The sequence below is a fragment of the Amblyraja radiata genome, chromosome 19 (assembly GCF_010909765.2).
Source record: "Amblyraja radiata isolate CabotCenter1 chromosome 19, sAmbRad1.1.pri, whole genome shotgun sequence".
Taxonomy (NCBI): domain Eukaryota; kingdom Metazoa; phylum Chordata; class Chondrichthyes; order Rajiformes; family Rajidae; genus Amblyraja; species Amblyraja radiata.
The window spans coordinates 34,748,833-34,768,076 of record NC_045974.1 but is presented as its reverse complement, the minus strand read 5'-3'; the positions used below and the strand labels follow the sequence as shown (position 1 = coordinate 34,768,076).

At 48.7% G+C, this 19,244-nt stretch overlaps 1 protein-coding gene across 10 annotated transcripts in view; it reads right to left on the bottom strand.

The window, feature by feature from the left end:
• ppfia2 (PTPRF interacting protein alpha 2) overlaps positions 1-19,244 on the bottom strand; it is a 311,096-nt gene that overhangs the window by 291,749 nt on the left and 103 nt on the right. For 4 of the 10 annotated variants that reach the window (XR_004414887.1, XM_033038207.1, XM_033038210.1 and 1 more), the window contains exon 1: positions 18,261-19,205. Coding sequence is in view for 9 of the 10 variants with exons in the window: in XM_033038207.1 (XP_032894098.1) it covers positions 18,261-18,500 (240 nt within the window). In the remaining variant the exon portion in view is untranslated. Of the gene's footprint in view, positions 1-18,260; positions 19,206-19,244 lie in introns of those variants that run through there. The other 6 variants (XM_033038208.1, XM_033038209.1, XM_033038212.1 and 3 more) reach the window with 4 other exon arrangements.

Here is a 19,244-nt window from a genome sequence, read left to right as displayed (position 1 = left end):
TCGACGGGAAAAATCCTCGGCACACATACGGCGGAGGGGGGCTCTGAGCAAGGTGGCTAAAAATGACGGCCGTAGGTGGCGGTGTTCTCTCGGAAATCGCAGCATAGATGGCCAAAACCGGTCAAGAACAGACTTTTAGTAATATACTAGACCAAGTGCAGACCCGTTGGGTCTGTTCCCCCAACGTGCGGTTGTGGGGGGGGATGCGGCATGCAGCGTCACACACACTAACTATCCCCCACCCCCCCCCCCCCGCACTCACCTTGATATTATATTAATATTATTAATTTGCTCCTTTTACCCCATAACCACCCTATCTACTGACGCATAGCCCCCAACGCAGTCACATCTAGAGAGGGAGGGGGGCAGCGGGGTTAGAGAGTGAGGGTAGAGAGAGAAGGGGCAGAGACAGAGAGAGAGAGACACACAGAGAGGGGCAAGAGGGATAGGGGGTGGAGAGGAGGAGAAGTGGGAGGGTGGGTGAGGGGGGGAAAGGTGGGGGAGGAGGGGAGGAGAGAGAGAGGGTGAGAGTGTGGGGGAGAGAGAGGGGGTGCTGAGAGGGGGTGAGGGGGAGAGGTGGGGAGCAGGGAGGGTGGAGGGAAGAGGGTAGGGGGTGTGGAGAGGGGGTTTAGGGGAGGGAGGGGGGGTGGGGGAGGGGATGGAGGGGAGAGAGAGGGGGGAGATGGGGGAGGGGGGGAGGAGACAGGGGAGGAGAGAGGGGGAGGAGAGAGGGGGAGGAGGGGGGGGGAGAGAGTGTGCTGAGAGGGGGGTGAGGTGAGGGGAGGGGGAGATGTGGGGAGCAGGAAGGGGGAGGGAGGGTGGAGGGAAGGGGGTAGGGGAGTGTGGCGGGAAGGGGTAGGGGTGTGTGGAGGGGAGGGGGATTTAGGGGAGGGACGGTGGGGGAGGGGATGGAGGGGAGAGGGAGAAAAAGAGGGGAGAGAGAGAGAGGGGAGAGAGGAGAGGGGGGAGAGGAGAGGGGGGGAGATGAGAGGAGAGGGGGAGGAGAGTGAGAGGGGAGGAGAGGAGAGGGGGAGGAGAGAGAGGGGAGGAGAGGAGAGGAGAGGGGGAGGAGAGGGGGAAGAGGAGAGGGGGAGGAGAGGGGGGGAGGAGAGGGGGGAGAGGGGCGGGGAGAGGGGGAGGAGAGGGGGGGAGGAGAGGAGAGGGGGGAGAGGAGAGAGGGAGGGGGGGAGACGGAGGGGGGGAGGAGAGGAGAGGGGGGAGAGGAGAGGAGAGGGGGGGAGGAGCGGGAGGGAGGATGAGGAGGGGAGGAGAGGGGGGGAGGAGAGGGGGGGAGGAGAGGGGGAGGAGAGGGGGGGAGGAGAGGAGAGGGGGGGGGAGGACAGGAGAGGGGGGAGAGGAGAGGGGGGGAGAGGAGAGGGGGGCAGAGGAGAGGGGGGGGAGGAGGATAGAGGGGGGGGGAGGAGAGAGGGGAGAGGGGGGGAGAGGAGAGGGGAGGGGAGGAGAAGGGGTGAGAGAGGGAGAGGGGGAGAGGAGAGGGGGGAGAGGAGAAGGGGGAGAGGGGGGAGGAGAGGGGGGGGGGTGAGAGGGGGGGGGGAGAGGGGGAGAGGAGAGGGGGGGAGGAGAGGGGAGAGAGGAGAGGGGGGGAGAGGAGAGGGGGGTGAGAGGAGAGGAGAGGGGAGGAGAGGAGAGGGGAGGGAGAGGAGAGGGGGAGAGGAGAGGGGGGAGAGGAGAGGGGGGGAGAGGAGAGGGGGGGGAGAGGAGAGGGGGGGAGGAGAGGGGGCGGAGGGGTGAGAGGGGGGGAGAGAGGGGGGGAGAGGGGGAGAGAGGAGAGGGAGGGGGAAGAGGAGAGAGGGGGGAGAGAGGAGGGGGAGACAGGAGGGGAGGGAGGAGAGGAGGGAGGAGGGGGGGAGAGTGGAGGGGCGGAGAGAGGAGGGGGGAGAGAGGAGGGGGGGAGAGGAGAGGGGGCGTGATGGGGAGAGGGGGGGGAGGAGGGGAGAGAGAGAGAGAAAGGGAGAGAGACAGGGGGGGAGAGAGAGAGAGAGAAAGAGAGAGGGATAGGGAGAGGGAGAGGTTGGGAGAGAGAGGAATGGGAGAGAGAGAGAGAGGGTGCCTTTTTACTTCAACCCAAACAACCATTTGCAGGCAGTGCTTTGTTCCTCAAACTAACCAGATTTTCATTTTCAAACCACATTATGGGTACTCACAGCTGTGGAGACATTTGTTTAGTGTTATTCAGAGCTCTGATTGAGGCACGCCACTTGCAGAGACTGATTGAGGCACACCACTTCCTGGTTTTATAGTCCCTCCCCCTCCCTCCAGCAGGGGCAGCAGAGAGAATGGGGAATTTTGTGGAAACATTAATATCTCTGTCATTTTTCATCGACGGGAAAAATCCTCGCCACACATGCGGCGGAGGGGGGCTCTGAGCGAGGTGGCCATAAATGGCGGCCGTAGGTGGCGGCGTTCTCTCGGAAATCGCAGCACAGAAGGCCAAAAGCGGTCAAGAACAGAGATTTAGTAATATAGAAGATGCAAAGACTCAAATGCCTACTTATCATCTAATTTCAGCTTTCAATCATATTGGTCAGATTGTAAAACCAATCTTAACATCTTTTGATCGCAATTTACTTCTGTGTAGAGTCAAATAAAATAATGCTATTTTTCAAATGATGTCATTAGACCTCTCCTTGAACTTTCTATTGGAATATAACCTGAGATAATCTAATTTAAAAATGCCTAATTCTGAAGGGACTAAATAATGTTGAAGCTTGTTTTCCCTGGTAAGGGTCTAAAGGGCATGATTTCACAATAATGTGTTAGGTGCCCACCAATGAGATTATTTATTTCAAAGAACTGTAAATCTTCAGAATTCTCTCCCCAAGAGTGGCAATTGCAGAATCTTTAGGTGTATTTAAACTGGAGATATTTCCATCATTCCATTATACCAGTCCCACCTGCCTGCACTTTGTCTATATCCCTCCAAACCTGTCCTATCCATGTACCTGTCTAACTGTTTCTTAAAGGTTGGGATAGTCCCAGCCTCAACTACCTCCTCTGGCAGCTAGTTCCATACACCTACCACCCTTTGTGTGAAAAAAGTTACCCTTCAGATTCCTATTAAATCTTTTCCCCTTCACCTTGAACCTATGTCCTTTGGTCCTCGATTACCCTACTCTGGGCAAGAGATTCTGTGCATCTACCTGATCTATTCCTCTCATGATTTTATACACCTCTATAAGATCACCGCTCATCCTCCTGCACTCCAAGGAATAGATATCCAGCCTACTCAACCTCTCCCTATAGCTCAGACCCTCTAGTCCTGGCAAAATCGTCGTAAATCTTCTCTGAACCTCTTCAAGCTTGACAATATCTGTCCTATTACATGGTGCCCAGAACTGAACACAATATTCTAAATGCGGTCTCACCAACGTCTTATACAACTGCAACATGACATCCCAACTGCTATACTCAATACTCTGACTGATGAAGGCCAAAAGATTGATGAAAAGCCTTTTTGACCACCTTATCTACCTGTGACTCGACCTTCAAGGAACCATGCACCATGCACCTGCACTCCTAGATCCCTCTGCTCTACAACACTCCCCAGAGGCCTACCATTCACTGTGTAGGTTCTGTGTAGGTTAGACATCCTAAAATGCAACACCTCACATTTTTCTGTATTAAATTCCATCAACCATTCCTCAGCCCACCTGGCCAATCGATCAAGATCCTGCTGCAATCTTTCACAACCATCTTCACTAACTCCAAACCACCACTTTTGTATCATCAGCAAACTTGCTAAGTTTGCCCTGTACGTTCTTATCCAAATCACTGATGTAGATGACAAACAGTAAACTTGCTGCTGCTGGCGCCGACGATGGCTGCCACGGTGTACAGCTCCTTGCTGTTTTGTATGTTTGTTCGATTGTGTCATCTGTAAAAACCCTACAAAGATTACTTTCACGAGAGAGGTACTCATTAACATCGGAAATACAGTACCACCAAACACCATTCCGGATTTCTCTCACTCATTGGATTATTTGGACATACTCAGGGCTGTGGCTGCATTCAAGGTCTTGAGATGGAGGAGGACCCGTGGAAAGTGCTCTGGAGCACTCACCCGATTCACAACACTACTCCCGAGCATATTCCTGGCAAACGTACGTTCTCTCAATAACAAAGTGGACGAACTGCAACTCCTGCGCTGGACAAACAAGGACTTCTCTCGAGCCACTGCCTTGTGCTTCACCGAGACCTGGCTGTGTGAGTCGACCCCGGACAGCGCGCTGCAACTGGCTGGCTTCCAACTTCACAGAGCAGACCGTGAAGTGGAGGCAGCGGGGAAATCAAGAGAGGGTGGAATATGTTTCTATACTAACCAGGAATGGTGCAGCGACATCACGGTACTATCAAACTGCCCAACCTAGAATCCTTCTTTATAAACTGCAAACCCTTCTACACGCCAAGGGAATTTAACTCCTTTATTCTCGCTGGAGTTTACATCCCCCCTCCCCCCCCATGCCTGCGTACGTGAGGCGCAAACGCAACTCGCTGACCGGGTAATGAGGGTAGAGAGTGACTTCTCAGACTCCACGCTCATTGTTTTGGGGGACTTTAACAAAGCTAACCTCAGACGTGACCTTTCAATGTACAGATTTCAGGTTAACTGCCCCAACGCATATCCCTCTGTTCCCCAGGCGGGTCTGGGTCTCTCTGATCATTGTCTAGTTCACCTTATTCCGGCCTACAGGCAGAAACTAAAATCTGCTAAGCCTGTGGTCAGAACAATGAAAAGGTGGACAAGATCGGGCATTGAGAACCTACAATCCTGCTTTGACTGCATGGATTGGAATGTATTCAGGGAAGCAACACAAGCCTTGATGAGTATACAGCCACTGTATCATCATATGTCAGCTTTTGTGAGGACAGTTGTATTCCAACTAGGGCCCGGACCTGGTTCAACAACGACAGCTATGATCACATTGAATGGCGGTGCTGGCTCGAAGGGACAAATGGCCTACTCCTGCACCTATTGCCTATTGTCTCTTGACAAGCCCTGGTTTACTGCAGAATTCAGAAAGCTCCGACAGTCTAAAGATGAAGCTTACAGGAGCGGGAATGCAGACCTCTTCACGCAGGCAAACTACAAGCTGAGAAGAGGAATCAGAGCTGCCAAGAAAAGGTACTCTGAGAAGTTGAGGAGAAAATTCTAAGCTAGTGACTCTTCTTCAGTTTGAAAGGGCTTGCAAGAAATCACCAGCTACAAGAGGAAAGGCCCCCCCCCCCCCCCCCCCCCCCCCCCCCCCCCCCCCACTCTTTGGACAATCGTCAGCTGACCAACGACCTGAATGAGTTCTACTGCAGGTTTGACAAGCAGAAACGTAACCCTGTTACCACCTCCCCCACTCCCCTGGGGAAGGGGGAAACTTTATTCTTAGTCCCCTACCTGGTCGGAGAGGCAGCATCCCTCCGTGCTGTTTCTTCGCCCCGTCCTCGCGGCCTACCACCGAAAGTGGAGCGGCGTTTTCCTGTCGGGATCGGCTGGGACTACAGCTTCGGCGGCGGTGGCGCAGCGCTGGGATACCAACAAGGAGCGGGCGATGCCTACCGGGTCGCCGTGCGGTAAGCTCCGGAGCGCTTTGGTCGCCGACTTCCAACATCGCGGAGCTGTGGCTGCGGGCGTTCGGCCGCGGGCGGCGCTGGATTTGGATTTGGAGCGCCGCAGAGCCAGAGATCGAGTTCGCCGGGGTCGGAGCTCGAGCCGGCGCGGCCGGAGGACTACGAGTGCCGTGGTCTCCGGTCTCCGGGGAGGGGACAGCCGCTCCAGACTTTTCCAAGCCGCTGAGGAATGTTTCACCCGACGCCGATGTTTCATCTTTACGGCAAGAGGGCCCTGAAAATCATCGGACTGGCTGCACGGCCACAGATGGGCCCTGACCTCGGGATGTTTCACAGAGAAAGAGGACTTAACTTTCTGGTGCCTTTCCCCCGCAGTGGAAATGTTTTGATTCTGCTGTGGGGGGGTGTTTGTGTTGAACCCTGTAATATGTTGTGTCCATTTTTATTCATTTTTTTTTTTTTTTTTAAAACCTTTTTCTATGGAACTTATTATTATTTAAATTATGTGAAGCGCTTTGGGGTCAATGCAAATTGTCTTAAAATGCGCTATATAAATAAAGTTTACTTACTTACTTACTTACTCCCCAACCAACACAGCCAGACCCCAGTCTGCACCCACTCCTCCCCATTCACCACTTCACACCTACTTAAAGCAAAACTCCAGTCTGAAAAGACTGGACCCTTTCCCACCCCAACCAACACTTTACACCCTGACCTGTCTGCAAAGACTGGACCTTTCTACACCCACTCCTCCCAAAATCACCACTTCACACCAACTTAAAGCAAGACTCCAGTCTGAAAAGACGGGACCCTTTCCCACCCACCCCTCTCCAATCACCACTTCACACCCAATTACCCATCCCCTCCGTGCTACACAACATCACTTCTCCATCATCAACAATAAAAATAGAGGAGGTGGAGAGGCTGTTCAGAAGACAGAAAAGCCGGAAATCTCCAGGACCGGACAATGTTTCCCCCTCGACTCCCAAGCTCTGTGCTGAACAACTGGCACCGGTCTACAAAGACATTTTCAACGAGTCCCTGCAAACCTGTACTATCCCTGCCTGCTTCAAAGTCTCCACTATTGTTCCTGTACCCAAAAAGGCAAGGATTACTGGTCTTAATGACTACAGGCCTGTCGCACTGACCTCTGTAGTCATGAAGACCCTTGAAAGGCTTGTGCTGGCCAAGCTGAAAAATATCACGAACCCCCTGCAGGACCTTCTGCAGTTTACATATCGGGCCAATATATCTGTGGATGATGCAGTCAACCTGGGCCTGCACTGCATCCTCCAGCACCTAGACCGCCAGGGGACCTATGCGAGGATTTTGTTTGTTGATTTTAGCTATGCATTCAAAACCATTGCGTCAGAGCTACTACACTCCAAACATTCCGAGTTGACTGTGCCTGAACCCCTCTGCCGGTGGATCAGCAGCTTCCTGACAGACAGGAAGCAGCATATGTGGCTGGGAAAGCACATCTCGGATCCGCAAACCCTCAGCATAGGAGCACCACAAGGCTGCGAACTCTCTCCTCTCCTCTACTATCTCTACACCAATGACTGCACCTCCACTGACTCCTCTGTGAAACTTCTCAAGTTTGCGGACGACACAACCCTGATTGAACTGATCCAGAATGGGGAAGAATCTGCCTACAGACAGGAAGTGACACAGCTGGCGGCCTGGTGCCATCGCAACAATCTGGAGCTCAATGCTTTTAAGACAGTGGAATTGATTGTAGACTTTAGGAGTGCTCCCCCTCCCCTCACCCCATTCACCATCAACAACACCACAGTCACATCTGTGGAGTCGTTTAAGTCCTTGGGAATCATCATCTCCAAGGACCTTAAATGGGGGTCTACCATCGACTCCACAGTCAAAAAGGCACAACAGAGAATGTACTTCCTGCGGCAGCTGAGGAAGCGCAATCTGCCACAGGCAATGATGGTCCAATTCTACACGGACATCGTAGTGTCTGTTATCATCTTCTCCATCATGGTCTGGTTTGGCTAAGCCACCAAGCACGACATCCGGAGGCTGCAGCAAATCGTCCGATCAGCTGAGAAGGTTATTGGATGCAATCTTCCTTCCATTGATGAACTGTACACTGCAAGGGTCAGGAAGCGGTAAGATCATCTCTGACCCCTTTCGCCCTGGCCACAAACTCTTTGAATCACTTCCCTCTGGAAGGCGATGCCAGACTGTCAAAGCTGCCACAGCCAGACATAAAAACAGCTTTTTTCCACGAGTAGTAGCTCCACTCAATAACCAAAAATCTGTTTTTTTTTCTTTAATTCACTTGTTTAATCAATAATGTTTTATTATTAATGTTTAATGTTTTATGTGCCATTCCCAACTGTCACTGTATGTCGTTGTCACTTGCGGGCGGAGCACCAAGGCAAATTCTTTGTATGTGAATACTTGGCCAATAAACTTATTCATTCATTCATTCATTCATTCAAACAGTAACGGGCCCAGCACCAAACCCTGAGGCACACCACTATTCTCAGGCCTCCAGTCTGAGAAGCAACCTTCCACCATCACCCTTTGCTTCCTTCCATGAAGCAAATTTGCTATCCATTCAGCTATCTCTCCTTGGATCCCATGGGATCTAACCTTTCAGAGCAGCCTACCATGTGGAACCTTGTCGAACACCTTACTGAAATCCATGTATACAACATCTACAACCGTTCCCTCATCGACCTTTTTGGTCACGTCTTCAAAAAACTCAATCAGATTTGTGAGACACGACCTCCCACGTACAAAACCATGCTGACTATCCCTAATCAGCCCTTGCCCATCCAAATGCCCGTATAACCTATCCCTCAGTTTCTGTTGGGTTCATTTAACGTTTAAGTCAGAGCCATCAATGGATTTGTAGTTGATGAACTTCCGAATGGTTGAATACATACATTTACTTCTAACCTTGTTTCCGTTATAAGATGAATGTGGTATAGAAGTCTGTGGGTAATATCATCTAGAACAATACAGCCGATCCCCCCATTATAGGCGGGGGAAGGGGGGGGAGGAAGGTGGAAGTTGAATAACTAGAAATCAGAGCGTATCAAGACTTTTCTTAACACAAAGCGATGTCATCTATGCATGTATCAAGAAATGAGTGTCGGGGGGGGGGGGGGATTTTATATTTATTCACCTTTTATCCCCCCACACACACAAATTCCCTAAGAAGAAATTTCAATTTTTTGATTTTAGAATTCCATCAGAGTGAATTTCCATTATCTGAACGATCATAATGTAGGAGTTGCCTGTAGCATAATTTACGAAGTTGCCAGCTGCATCAAGAAAGTAAATACATTCCACAGATTGAAAGCAAATAAGATTGTTCAGATCATTTGTGCAGTCAACAGTTTTGGATCTACTATGGAAATCAGTACGTTTGTGTAGCTATGTGTTTTTTTCCCCTTTTTTTTCTCCGTATGTTTTAAAGTCTGCATTTAATGTTCCTTCGTGTGTTTTGTGTGGGGGGTGGTGTGGGGGGATAAGGGGGAAACCGCTTCGGTCGCCTCCTCCATGGCCTAACATAAAGGATCGACGCGGCCTTTCCCGGAGATGCGCCCGGGGCTTCAGCGGCGGGCGCAGCGTAGACTCTCGTCATGGAGCGGGTTAGCCCTCGTTGGGGCTCGCTGGAGGGGAGCGCTCCGTTTCGCTGGCCCGGGGCAGCCGGCAGCCTGAAGTCACAGCCTGATGCCGCGGTCTGCAGAGCTCCAGCTGGTGCGGCGTCTACACCCTCGCGGGGGACCCGGGGGAAGAAGAAGCCATCACTGCCGGCCAACTTCTACCGCGGGCCCGGCATGGACTTACCATCACCCCGGGGGGGAGCTTCGACCGCCGGCCCTGCAGTTTACGGTGCTTCTGGCTGCGGCGGGGACTTTAAATCTCGACCGCTGGCCTGCGGCCTACACCATCTTAAAGCCGCGGTCTCCGGTGAGGAAGAGCCGATCCTGGACTGACTCTGGACTCTGGTCCTGTACACGGGGGGGAAATGGAGGAGGACTGGCCAAATGTTTGTGCCTTCCACCACAGCTGTGGTGGATGTTTGTGTTACAGTTTTATTGTGTGTTCTTTATTATTGTACTGCTGCTGACAACCCAAATTTCCACCGACCCTGGTTGTGTGGCAATAAATTATATCTATCTATCTATCTTTTGAAACTACCAACAAAATCCCCTTAATTTACTTGACAGATTCTATAGATGTTCAATCCATGTAGATCTGCAATCACAGGTATAAAAAGAGCAAAGAATAGTACTGCTATTCAGGGATGAATGCGGAGACAATGTGGATATATAGCCTTCATTAAGTAAGTACGTTTATTGGCCAAGTATTCACATACAAGGAATTTGCCTTGGTGCTCCGCCCACAAGTAACAACATGACATACAGTGACAGTTACGAATGACTCAGAAAACACTAAACATTAATAATAATAAAACATTAATGATAAAACACCATTGATCAAGCATGTGAACCAACAAAATACCAGATCAAAGGGAGCTACAGATTTTTGGCTGTTGAGTAGAGCAACTACTCGTGGATAAAAACTGTTTTTATGTCTGGCTGCGGCGGTTTTGACAGTCTGGAGTAGCCTTCCAGAGGGAAGTGATTCAAAGAGTTTGTGGCCAGGGTGAGAGGGGTCAGAGATGATCTTGCCCGCTCGCTTCCTGGCCCTTGCAGTGTACAGTTCAGAGGCCAGAACTCTGAACAAACTGGGTTCAATAATGACCAACCCCACTCACCCACTCCATGCCCTGAAGGTGATCAAGAGCAGCATCTTCAGTCAGAGACTGATTGCACCAATGTGCAAAACTGAAAGACATAGGTAGTCTTGTATACCAGCTGCTATAAGGTTATATAATGTGCATAAATAACTGCACCTTTTTTTCATTCATTGTATTTTAACTTGTATTTTAACGTTAAGTATGGAAGCTATTTGAGGAAATGTGTGGTGTTATGTCTGTCTTGAAGCTGTCGTGGCACTGTAATTTCCTGTAAAGGATTATTAAAGGTATAATCAATCAATAATCAATCAATCAATGGAGAGAAGGTTGCAGCCAATAACCTTCTCAGCTGATCGGACAATTCGCTGCAGCCTCCAGGTGCCGTGCTTGGTGGCTGAGCCAAACCAGACCATGATGGAGAAGGTGAGAACAGACTCTACGATGGCCGTGTAGAATTGGACCATCATTGCCTGTGGCAGATTGTGCTTCCTCAGCTGCCGTAGGAAGTACATCCTCTGTTGTGCCTTTTTGACTGTGGAGTCGATGGTAGCCCCCCCACTTAAGGTCCTTGGAGATGATGGTTCCCAGGGACTTAAAAGACTCCACAGATGTGACTGTGTTATTGATGGTGAGTGGGATGAGGGGAGGGGGAGCCCTGCTAAAGTCTACAATCAATTCCACTGTCTTAAGAGCATTGAGCTCTTGGTTGTTGCGATTGCACCTGGACGCCAGCTGTGACACTTCCTGTCTGTAGGCAGATTCCTCCCCATCCTGGATCAGTCCAAGCAGGGTTGTGTCATCCGCAAACTTGAGAAGCTTGACAGAGGTGTCTGTGGAGGTCCAGTCGTTGGTGTAGAGAGAGTAGAGGAGAGGAGAGAGTATGCAGCCTTGTTCTAATCAACCATGTTCTCTCTCCTGATAAACAGGGCATGTTCAAGTAGGCATGTACAAAAAATGGAAGAGGGCACACATTATTTGAAAAAATAAGCAATAAATATGATTAACAGAAAGATTGTGAATTAGCCACCATATTCAGACACTATAATCAGCTAGCATACTGTCACTTGAAGACTTCATTCTCAAGTTTTAGGTCTCAATAGGAAGGAGAGCATTTATTGTCCATACCAAGATACACTAAGTGTATGATTGATCCTTCTTCAATCCTGGCAAAGTGTCTTCTTGGAACTCAATGGCTTCTTAAGCAACTTCAGTGAGCAGTTAAGAATCAGCCACAACAGTGTGGAATAAATAAATAAATAACCCCACAAACGTGATGGTTAATTTGACTGTAAGCACCCATTTTATTTATAATTGCATTTTTACACAATTCTAATTCTCAAACTGTCATGCTACATCTTGACGTCCTATTATCTTGTCTGGATTAGACAACCACACAACGAAACGAAGAGGATGTCCAACCTGTCTTGGACTATCACCAGGATGTACATGTACTGCCTTGGCAACCACATACATAATGAGCAAATGCAAATATGGCCTATGATTCAATCAATGTTTTGGTCATTCATAACACTCAGCTGTAAAATCTTGTGCTCAAATGCAATGTCCAATAGTCTTTAAAATAGCCAAAAAAATTGAGTTTTAAATATTGATTTGAACAATATAGAATTAAATGTATGGCTCACAGCCAAATAGTAGATAATCATGCTACAACTAATATTTATTTTTAATAATTTCAATACATAACACTGATTTTTGTTTTAAATTACTGGATGTATATATGGAATCAAATGGTATATTTTGATATTATTTGATGACAGTCCTCAAATTTCAAAAATAACTCTTTCAAATTTAAACTGCTGTTATGCATCTTTCCAAATGGCTTTCCTTTTTTAAAAACACCCTTAACACTATGTTGACCTCTTAATAAGATAAAATAACACTGATTCAGTTCCTTTTTCAAATATACTCAGGTATCTCAAAACAAGACAATGGCAAGCTGGAAATCTTTTTTTTTAAATCATTCAACATGCAAACACTAATTTCAATTTTGAATACATTTTGGATGTCTGCCTATATATCATATTCAGATTTCAAGAAATTAGTTACCACAATAATAAAGAACACAATATCGCAGGAAAAACAGCAGAAATACACAGGTGATATGGTCCAGATGCATATTACTTTTCCAGAATATTATCACGAAACATGTATAAGAAACTTACAAAGATTGGCACACTATTGAAACTCAATATTTACTAGTTTCTCATCAAAATTTGAAAACGTTGGTCTTTGTTTAATTTAACATTTTCAACAACCCAACAGTTATGTATAATTGTTTTTAAATAATGAATTTACAGTCATACATTATCCAGTATGTATCATACACAATCTATAAGCCATTATTTTCTATGTGGACATTAATCTTGTAAATATTAGATTAGTATATATAGATAAAATATCAAATATGGGTAGTTCTGTTATAATGCAAGTTTCTTTAAATCAAATTAGATATAACGCTATTGATGAATTAGGGCAGTGGTTTTCAAATGGGGGTACGCGTACCCCTGGGGGTTCGTGAAGGCACTCCAGGGGGTACGTGAGATTTTAAAATATAGGCCTACATATATGTAGGCTTATATTTTTGCGCTGGTTAGGGGGTACTTGGCTGAAAAAATATTTCACAGGGGGTACATCACTGAAAAAAGGTTGCGAACCACTGAATTAGGGAACTCTATTTAGACAATGTGAGCCAAATTGATTCTAATGCGATTTTGATAAGGGACTACAGAACTACTTCAAAGTTAGTTTGGAAATTGACAAGCAGAGAGAAAGCTGCCTTGGACAAACAAAATGTCTGGAGTAAAGAATTGTTTCACATAACTCCCTGCAGTAACCATTGTTTCTTAAGAACACAGCCTCTCAGTTTCACTGCAGGACATTGAAATTGCCAGCAATCACTACTATTGACACTTATGCAGTGATACTCCATTAAACAATATAACATTAAGCCATTAGTATATTAAGCTTACAGTAACAAAAACAACCTTATTTCTATAGTAAAACAAAACTATTTTTGAAAATCCTGCAGGAGAAAACAAAACTTTGTTATTTCGAGTCTGAAACTCCCAATCCCCTAACCCAATTTTCCCCATTGGCACAAATATTTCTATAACGCAAAGTTTAGGATAGGAACACAATAGGAACACAACTATTGAGTTATAGCAGAAATACTTCAACTACAAGAAACAACTACAGTACATACTGGTTTCCTCAACAACCACATCCCATCCTGCATCCAAGTCATTAAACAGCTTAGACTTCTACGTCGACCCCGTTTCATCCACAGAGGCTCTCGGCGCAAGCTTGTTTACTTCAACCACGGACATTCCATTCCATCCATCTGCTCACTACCACGCTCTACCCCCCCTCAACTGCGTCACCCCCCATCCCAGCTGACCGCACGCACTGTCAACCGGGACAACCTCAGATCTCTCCAGCCTTCCCCCATCCCTCCACCCTCTCATAATGCCAACTTTGCCCTCCTCAACACCAGGTCGCTCAACAACAAAGCCCTTGCCCTCCATGAACTAGTCCTTGACAACACTCTGGACTTCCTTCTGCTCACTGAGACCTGGCAACAACCCAATGTCTTCTTCTCCCTCAATCAAGCATCCCCACCTGGATTTAATTACATTTCCAAACCCCGCCCCTCCCGCCATGGAGGTGGCCTCGCTGTTATTTTCAACCAGAATTTTCGGATCACTGAACTCACCTTCCCCCCAGTAGCATCATTTGAATTCCTCGCCTTCAAAGCCCTTTCCTCCATGACAGTCATCCTCATTTACCGGCCACCTAAACCAAACCCCTCCTTCCTATCTGACTTCACTGAACTCCTCACACTTGCCTCATCCCTCTCCCCACGTCTGCTGCTACTTGGTAACTTAAATATTCACATGGACTCCCCCACCTGCAAGCTCGCATCTGAATTCGCCTTTTTACTTGACAACTTCTCTCTCACTCAGCACGTCACCTTTTCCACCCATGACAAAGGTCACATCCTTGACCTGGTCTGCTCCACAAATCAACCGGTACTCGACCTCCATCCACGCCTCTTCCCCCTCTCTGATCATAAGCTTATACAGTTCATCATCCCTTCTCCGACACCTCGCCCCCGCTTCCTCCGAGAAATCACCTTCCGTAATCTAAAATCCATTGATCCCCACCATCTCTCTGACCTGCTTCTCCACCACTCTCCCCCTGGGCTCAACCCATATCTCACCTGATGATCTCACAAACCATCTCAACTCCACCTTGTCTACCTCCCTTAACACTATGGCCCCCCTCAAAACAAGAACGGTAACTTTCAACACATCTTCACCCTGATACACACCTGCACTTCATAAACTGAAACAGACTGGTCGCCGACTTGAAAGACTCACAAATAAATCATCTCAGTCCACCTTGAAGCTTACAAACTCTACCTCACTGACTACAAAGATGCCCTCATTGCTGCAAAATCTGCCTACCTCTCCTCTATATTCACCGATCCCTGCCTAAACCACAGAACCCTCTTCTCCACAGTGGGCAACCTCCTCAAGCCTCGAGCCAACACTCTCCCTACCTCTACTCCGGTTCTCTGCAACTCATTCCTCCACGTTTTCACTGATAAAATCAGCACCATCTATCAATCTTTATCCCCTGTACCCGACTCCCCAGCATCTACTCCATCACCTACCAAGGCCCCTCCTTTCAACATCTCCACTGACCTCCTTACCCCTCCTCCACACTGCTTCCTCTCCCAGTTTGACCTGGTCACCCCTACTGAAATCTCCAAACTCATCAGCTCTTCCAAACCCACTACCTGCTCCCTCGACCCTCTCCCCATTCCCCTGCTGAAGTCCTGCCTTCCCGTTCTCTGCCCCTACCTCACAAATCTCTTCAACTCCTCATTGTCCCAAGGAATTGTCCCCTCCGCTTTCAAAACTGCTGCTGTCACACCAATCTTAAAGAAACCTGGTCTTGATCCCTCCTCTCTCATTAACTACCGCCCAATCTCAAACCTCCCCTTTCTTTCAAAAACCCTGGAGCGTATCGTTGCGCCGCAACTTCATTCCCACCTCCTTGCGTATAACCTACTTGAACCCCTCCAATCTGGCTTTCGCCCCCTCCATAGCACAGAAACTGCTCTCCTCAAAGTCCTCAACGAACTCCTCGCCTCTGCTGACACTGGTTCCCTCAACATCCTCATCCTACTCGACCTGAGCGCAGCCTTCGATACAGTGAACCATAACATCCTGCTCACCAGATTCAAAGACCTCGGCATTGAAGGCTCTGCACTCAGCTGGCTCCGTTCCTACCTTTCCAACAGATCCCACTTCATCTCTCTCCACAACCACACTTCTGCTACAGCCACAGTCACTCAAGGCGTTCCCCAAGGCTCCGTACTCGGCCCCCTCCTCTTCATCATCTACATCCTCCCCCTTGGTCAGATACTCCGCCACTTAAACCTGGACTTCCAGTGTTACGCCGATGACACCCAGATCTACCTCGGCACCAAATCCCCCCACAACCCCCCCCCCACCCCCTCTCCCATATCAACTCCTGTTTGTCAGCTATAAAAACCTGGATGCAACATAACTTCCTCAAACTCAACAGCGATAAGACAGAATTCCTCCTCATAGGCTCCAAAGCCACACTCAGCAAAATCAATAACCCCACTCTCACCATCGACAGCACCACTGTCTTCCCATCTCCCCAGGCCCGCAACCTTGGCGTGATCTTTGATTCCACCCTCTCCCTTGAGCCTCACATCCGCCATGTCATTAAAACCTCCTTCTTTCATCTCCGCAACATCGCCAAACTCAGACCCTCTCTCACACCTCACGCTGCTGAAAGACTCATCCATGCCTTCATCTCCTCCCGACTGGACTATTGCAACTCACTTCTCCTTGGCATCAGCTCCACCTACATCAACCGACTCCAACTGGTCCAGAACGCAGCCGCCCGACTCATCACCCATACCAAATCCTGGCATCACATCACTCCAGTCCTCAAACAACTTCACTGGCTTCCCATCTCCCACCGGATCACCTACAAAATCCTTATCCTCACCTACAAAGCCCTCCACCATCTGGCCCCCCCATATCTCACTGACCTCCTCTCCCCCTACCAACCCTCCCGGTCCCTCAGATCCACATCAGCTGGTCTCCTCTCCATCCACAAGTCCAACCTCCGCAGTTTTGGGGACAGAGCCTTCTCCAGGGCAGCTCCCAGGCTCTGGAACTCCCTCCCCCAACTGATCCGCAATTCCGTGTCCCTCACCATCTTCCAGTCCCGCCTCAAGGCCCATCTCTTCACCTCTGCCTATCCTTAGCCCCACGTCCCCCTCCCTTTTCATCTGTGCATTAATTGCCTCATATTGTGTTTTGAATTGAATTCTTTATTTACTTTGTGTACTAGTCATGTCTCTACTATTTATTTCATTCCCCTTACATGATTTTCCTCAACCTGCTAAATTTTTGTAAGGTGTCCTTGAGACTCTTGAAAGGCGCCCATAAATAAAATTTATTATTATTATTATTATAGTGTTACAAACTACATTTCATAATCCAAACCTGCAATGATGCTTACTAGTTTGATTATTTACCATTCACCAAGACAATATTAAAAGTGAAATCAACAGGTATGGAAGGGAAAGTCTCTGCCGGCTGTAGTGAAACTGCAGGCAAAGGACCATTGATGTAGTCAGTGGCGGACTGGCCAGGGTGTCAGCTTGCCCAATAGCAAGTGGGCCCCTGATGAAGTGGGGCCCCTATATCAAGTGGGCCCCTGATGAAGTGGGCCCCCTTTGTCTCCTGGCAACCAATATTTTTAGACCCAGTCCGCCACTGGATGTGGTTGTTAAATATTCATCATCTCGAGCCAAGGACTCTGCTGCAGGAATTCCTCAGACCCAACCATATTCAGTTGCTACATCAGCCACATTCTTTGTGGAGATGTTTGTCGATGATTGCACAACGTTTCATTCCATTCACAACTCACAAAACAAAATAACCTATGCTATATTCAGGGCTGAGATAAGAAAAATATCATTTGAAACACACAAGTAGCAGACTCTGACATTCTCCCATGAAATAGTCTAATTCAATAACATTATCATTGATGAAGCTTTACCATCCACATCCTAGAAGTTAAAAACAAACCTCGAAGAACTCAGTGGGTTGAGCAGTATCTGGGGAGGGAAACAGTGATGATGTTTTGGGTCAGGATCCTTCTTCAGATTGTCCATTTTCCTCCACTGGTGCTGCATGGCCAATTGAGTTTGCCCAGCAGTTTTGGTTTTTTTGCTTAAGATTCCAACGTCTACAATCTCTTATGTATCATGAAAGTGAACACTCACCAGGAACTGTAGCTAAAAGAACAGATCAGAAGATGGTATCTTACAAGAGTAACTCACCTCCAGACTCCCAAAGACTTTCCACCATCTACAAATCGCAAGTCAGAAGCATGTTGGAATGCTCAAACAAAGTGCTGCTTAAACAATGCTCAAGAAGCCAAACGGGCAACCTCATTATCGGGAGATCATTACTCGGAAGTTATCCTCCAAATCACACCATCTTGCCTCAGAAATATATATAATCACTGTTCCATCGTGGGTGCAATGTCCTAATCCTCAAACTCTACACCCAACTACAATGTGGAAGTACTTCACTACAAGAGTGGATTTAGAAGGCAGCTGCTTGTGAGTTAAAGAAGGGTAACGTATGCCGGATTTATTACACATATTTTATTTCTTTTTTAATCTTCCCTTTAAACCATTGCATTGGTAACGAAGGTGCGATCTGCCTGACAAACTAAGATATTGACGGATTACATGAATCACGAGAAGCAGAAATCTGGTGGTTAAACTCATGCGGGAGGCAACCCACAGTTGCAGGAGTGCACATTGCAAATCTTACTCTGAGAAGCCGGGTGCTCCTACCTGGGGCAATGCAGAGTTGAGCTGGCGCTGCAGAGAGTCCCTATCGTAGATGACATCCTGGAGTTTGCCCTGTGCTAGCGCCAGGCTCTCCTGGGTCTCCCGGAGGGTGTCGAGCAGCCGGTCGCGTTCGTCCAACATGTTGACCATCAGCTGCTCGAAATTGGAGTCCTCCGAGCTGCTCTGGGAGCCCCTCTGGCTGAGGGTGTCCTCGCTGATGGTGGGCATCACCTCGCACATCATCTTCCTCCCAGTCTCTCAGGCCAGCGGCGGAGCCGGAGACCGGGGGAGGGAAAAAAGCTCCACCTTCCAGCGGAAAATAAACAGAATCGTGCAAGGAAAAAGTCGACCCCCCCCCCTGTTTGACAGTTCAGGGGGAAACGCCGGCCATTGCTCCTGACATTTGCCGCCCTGACTGACACCTCCTTCCCGGGCTGCTTTTCTCAGTTATTTTTACATATCTATAACACAGAACAAGCGTTGACAGCCCTGGTATTCTTCAGTTCACATCCTCAACTTTGAAGGAGGGGAATAAAAACCGGAGCAAGCCATTTCCTCCGCCGCCGATGCCGGTTTGATGTGGAGCCGGCGACCGTCGCCAGCGCCTTCACTTCCCGCCCGCCCGTCACCGCCGCTCCGGAGACCACGACTGGGAGTGAGGTTTGGAAGTGTTAACATTAACAAACGGCAGTAATTGTTTTAAATAAGGGAGGGGAGGAGGAGGATGAGGAGGAGGAGGCGGGGGGGTAAAGACATTTGTGGAAACGGCAAACGGCGAGCCGGCCGGGCTCGAGCGCGGAGGGGAGGGGAGGGGAGGGGAGGGCGCGCGAGCCCGGGGCACCTGGCGGCGCCGCGCAGCCTCTGCATCCGCTCCCCACCTCCCCACCGCTCCCACTCTGTGAGTATGAGTGTGCACGAGTCACACGCTGCCCGGCTCCGAGGAACGGTGGAGCTCATTGCATTTACTCATTCACTCGGCTGGTAGCA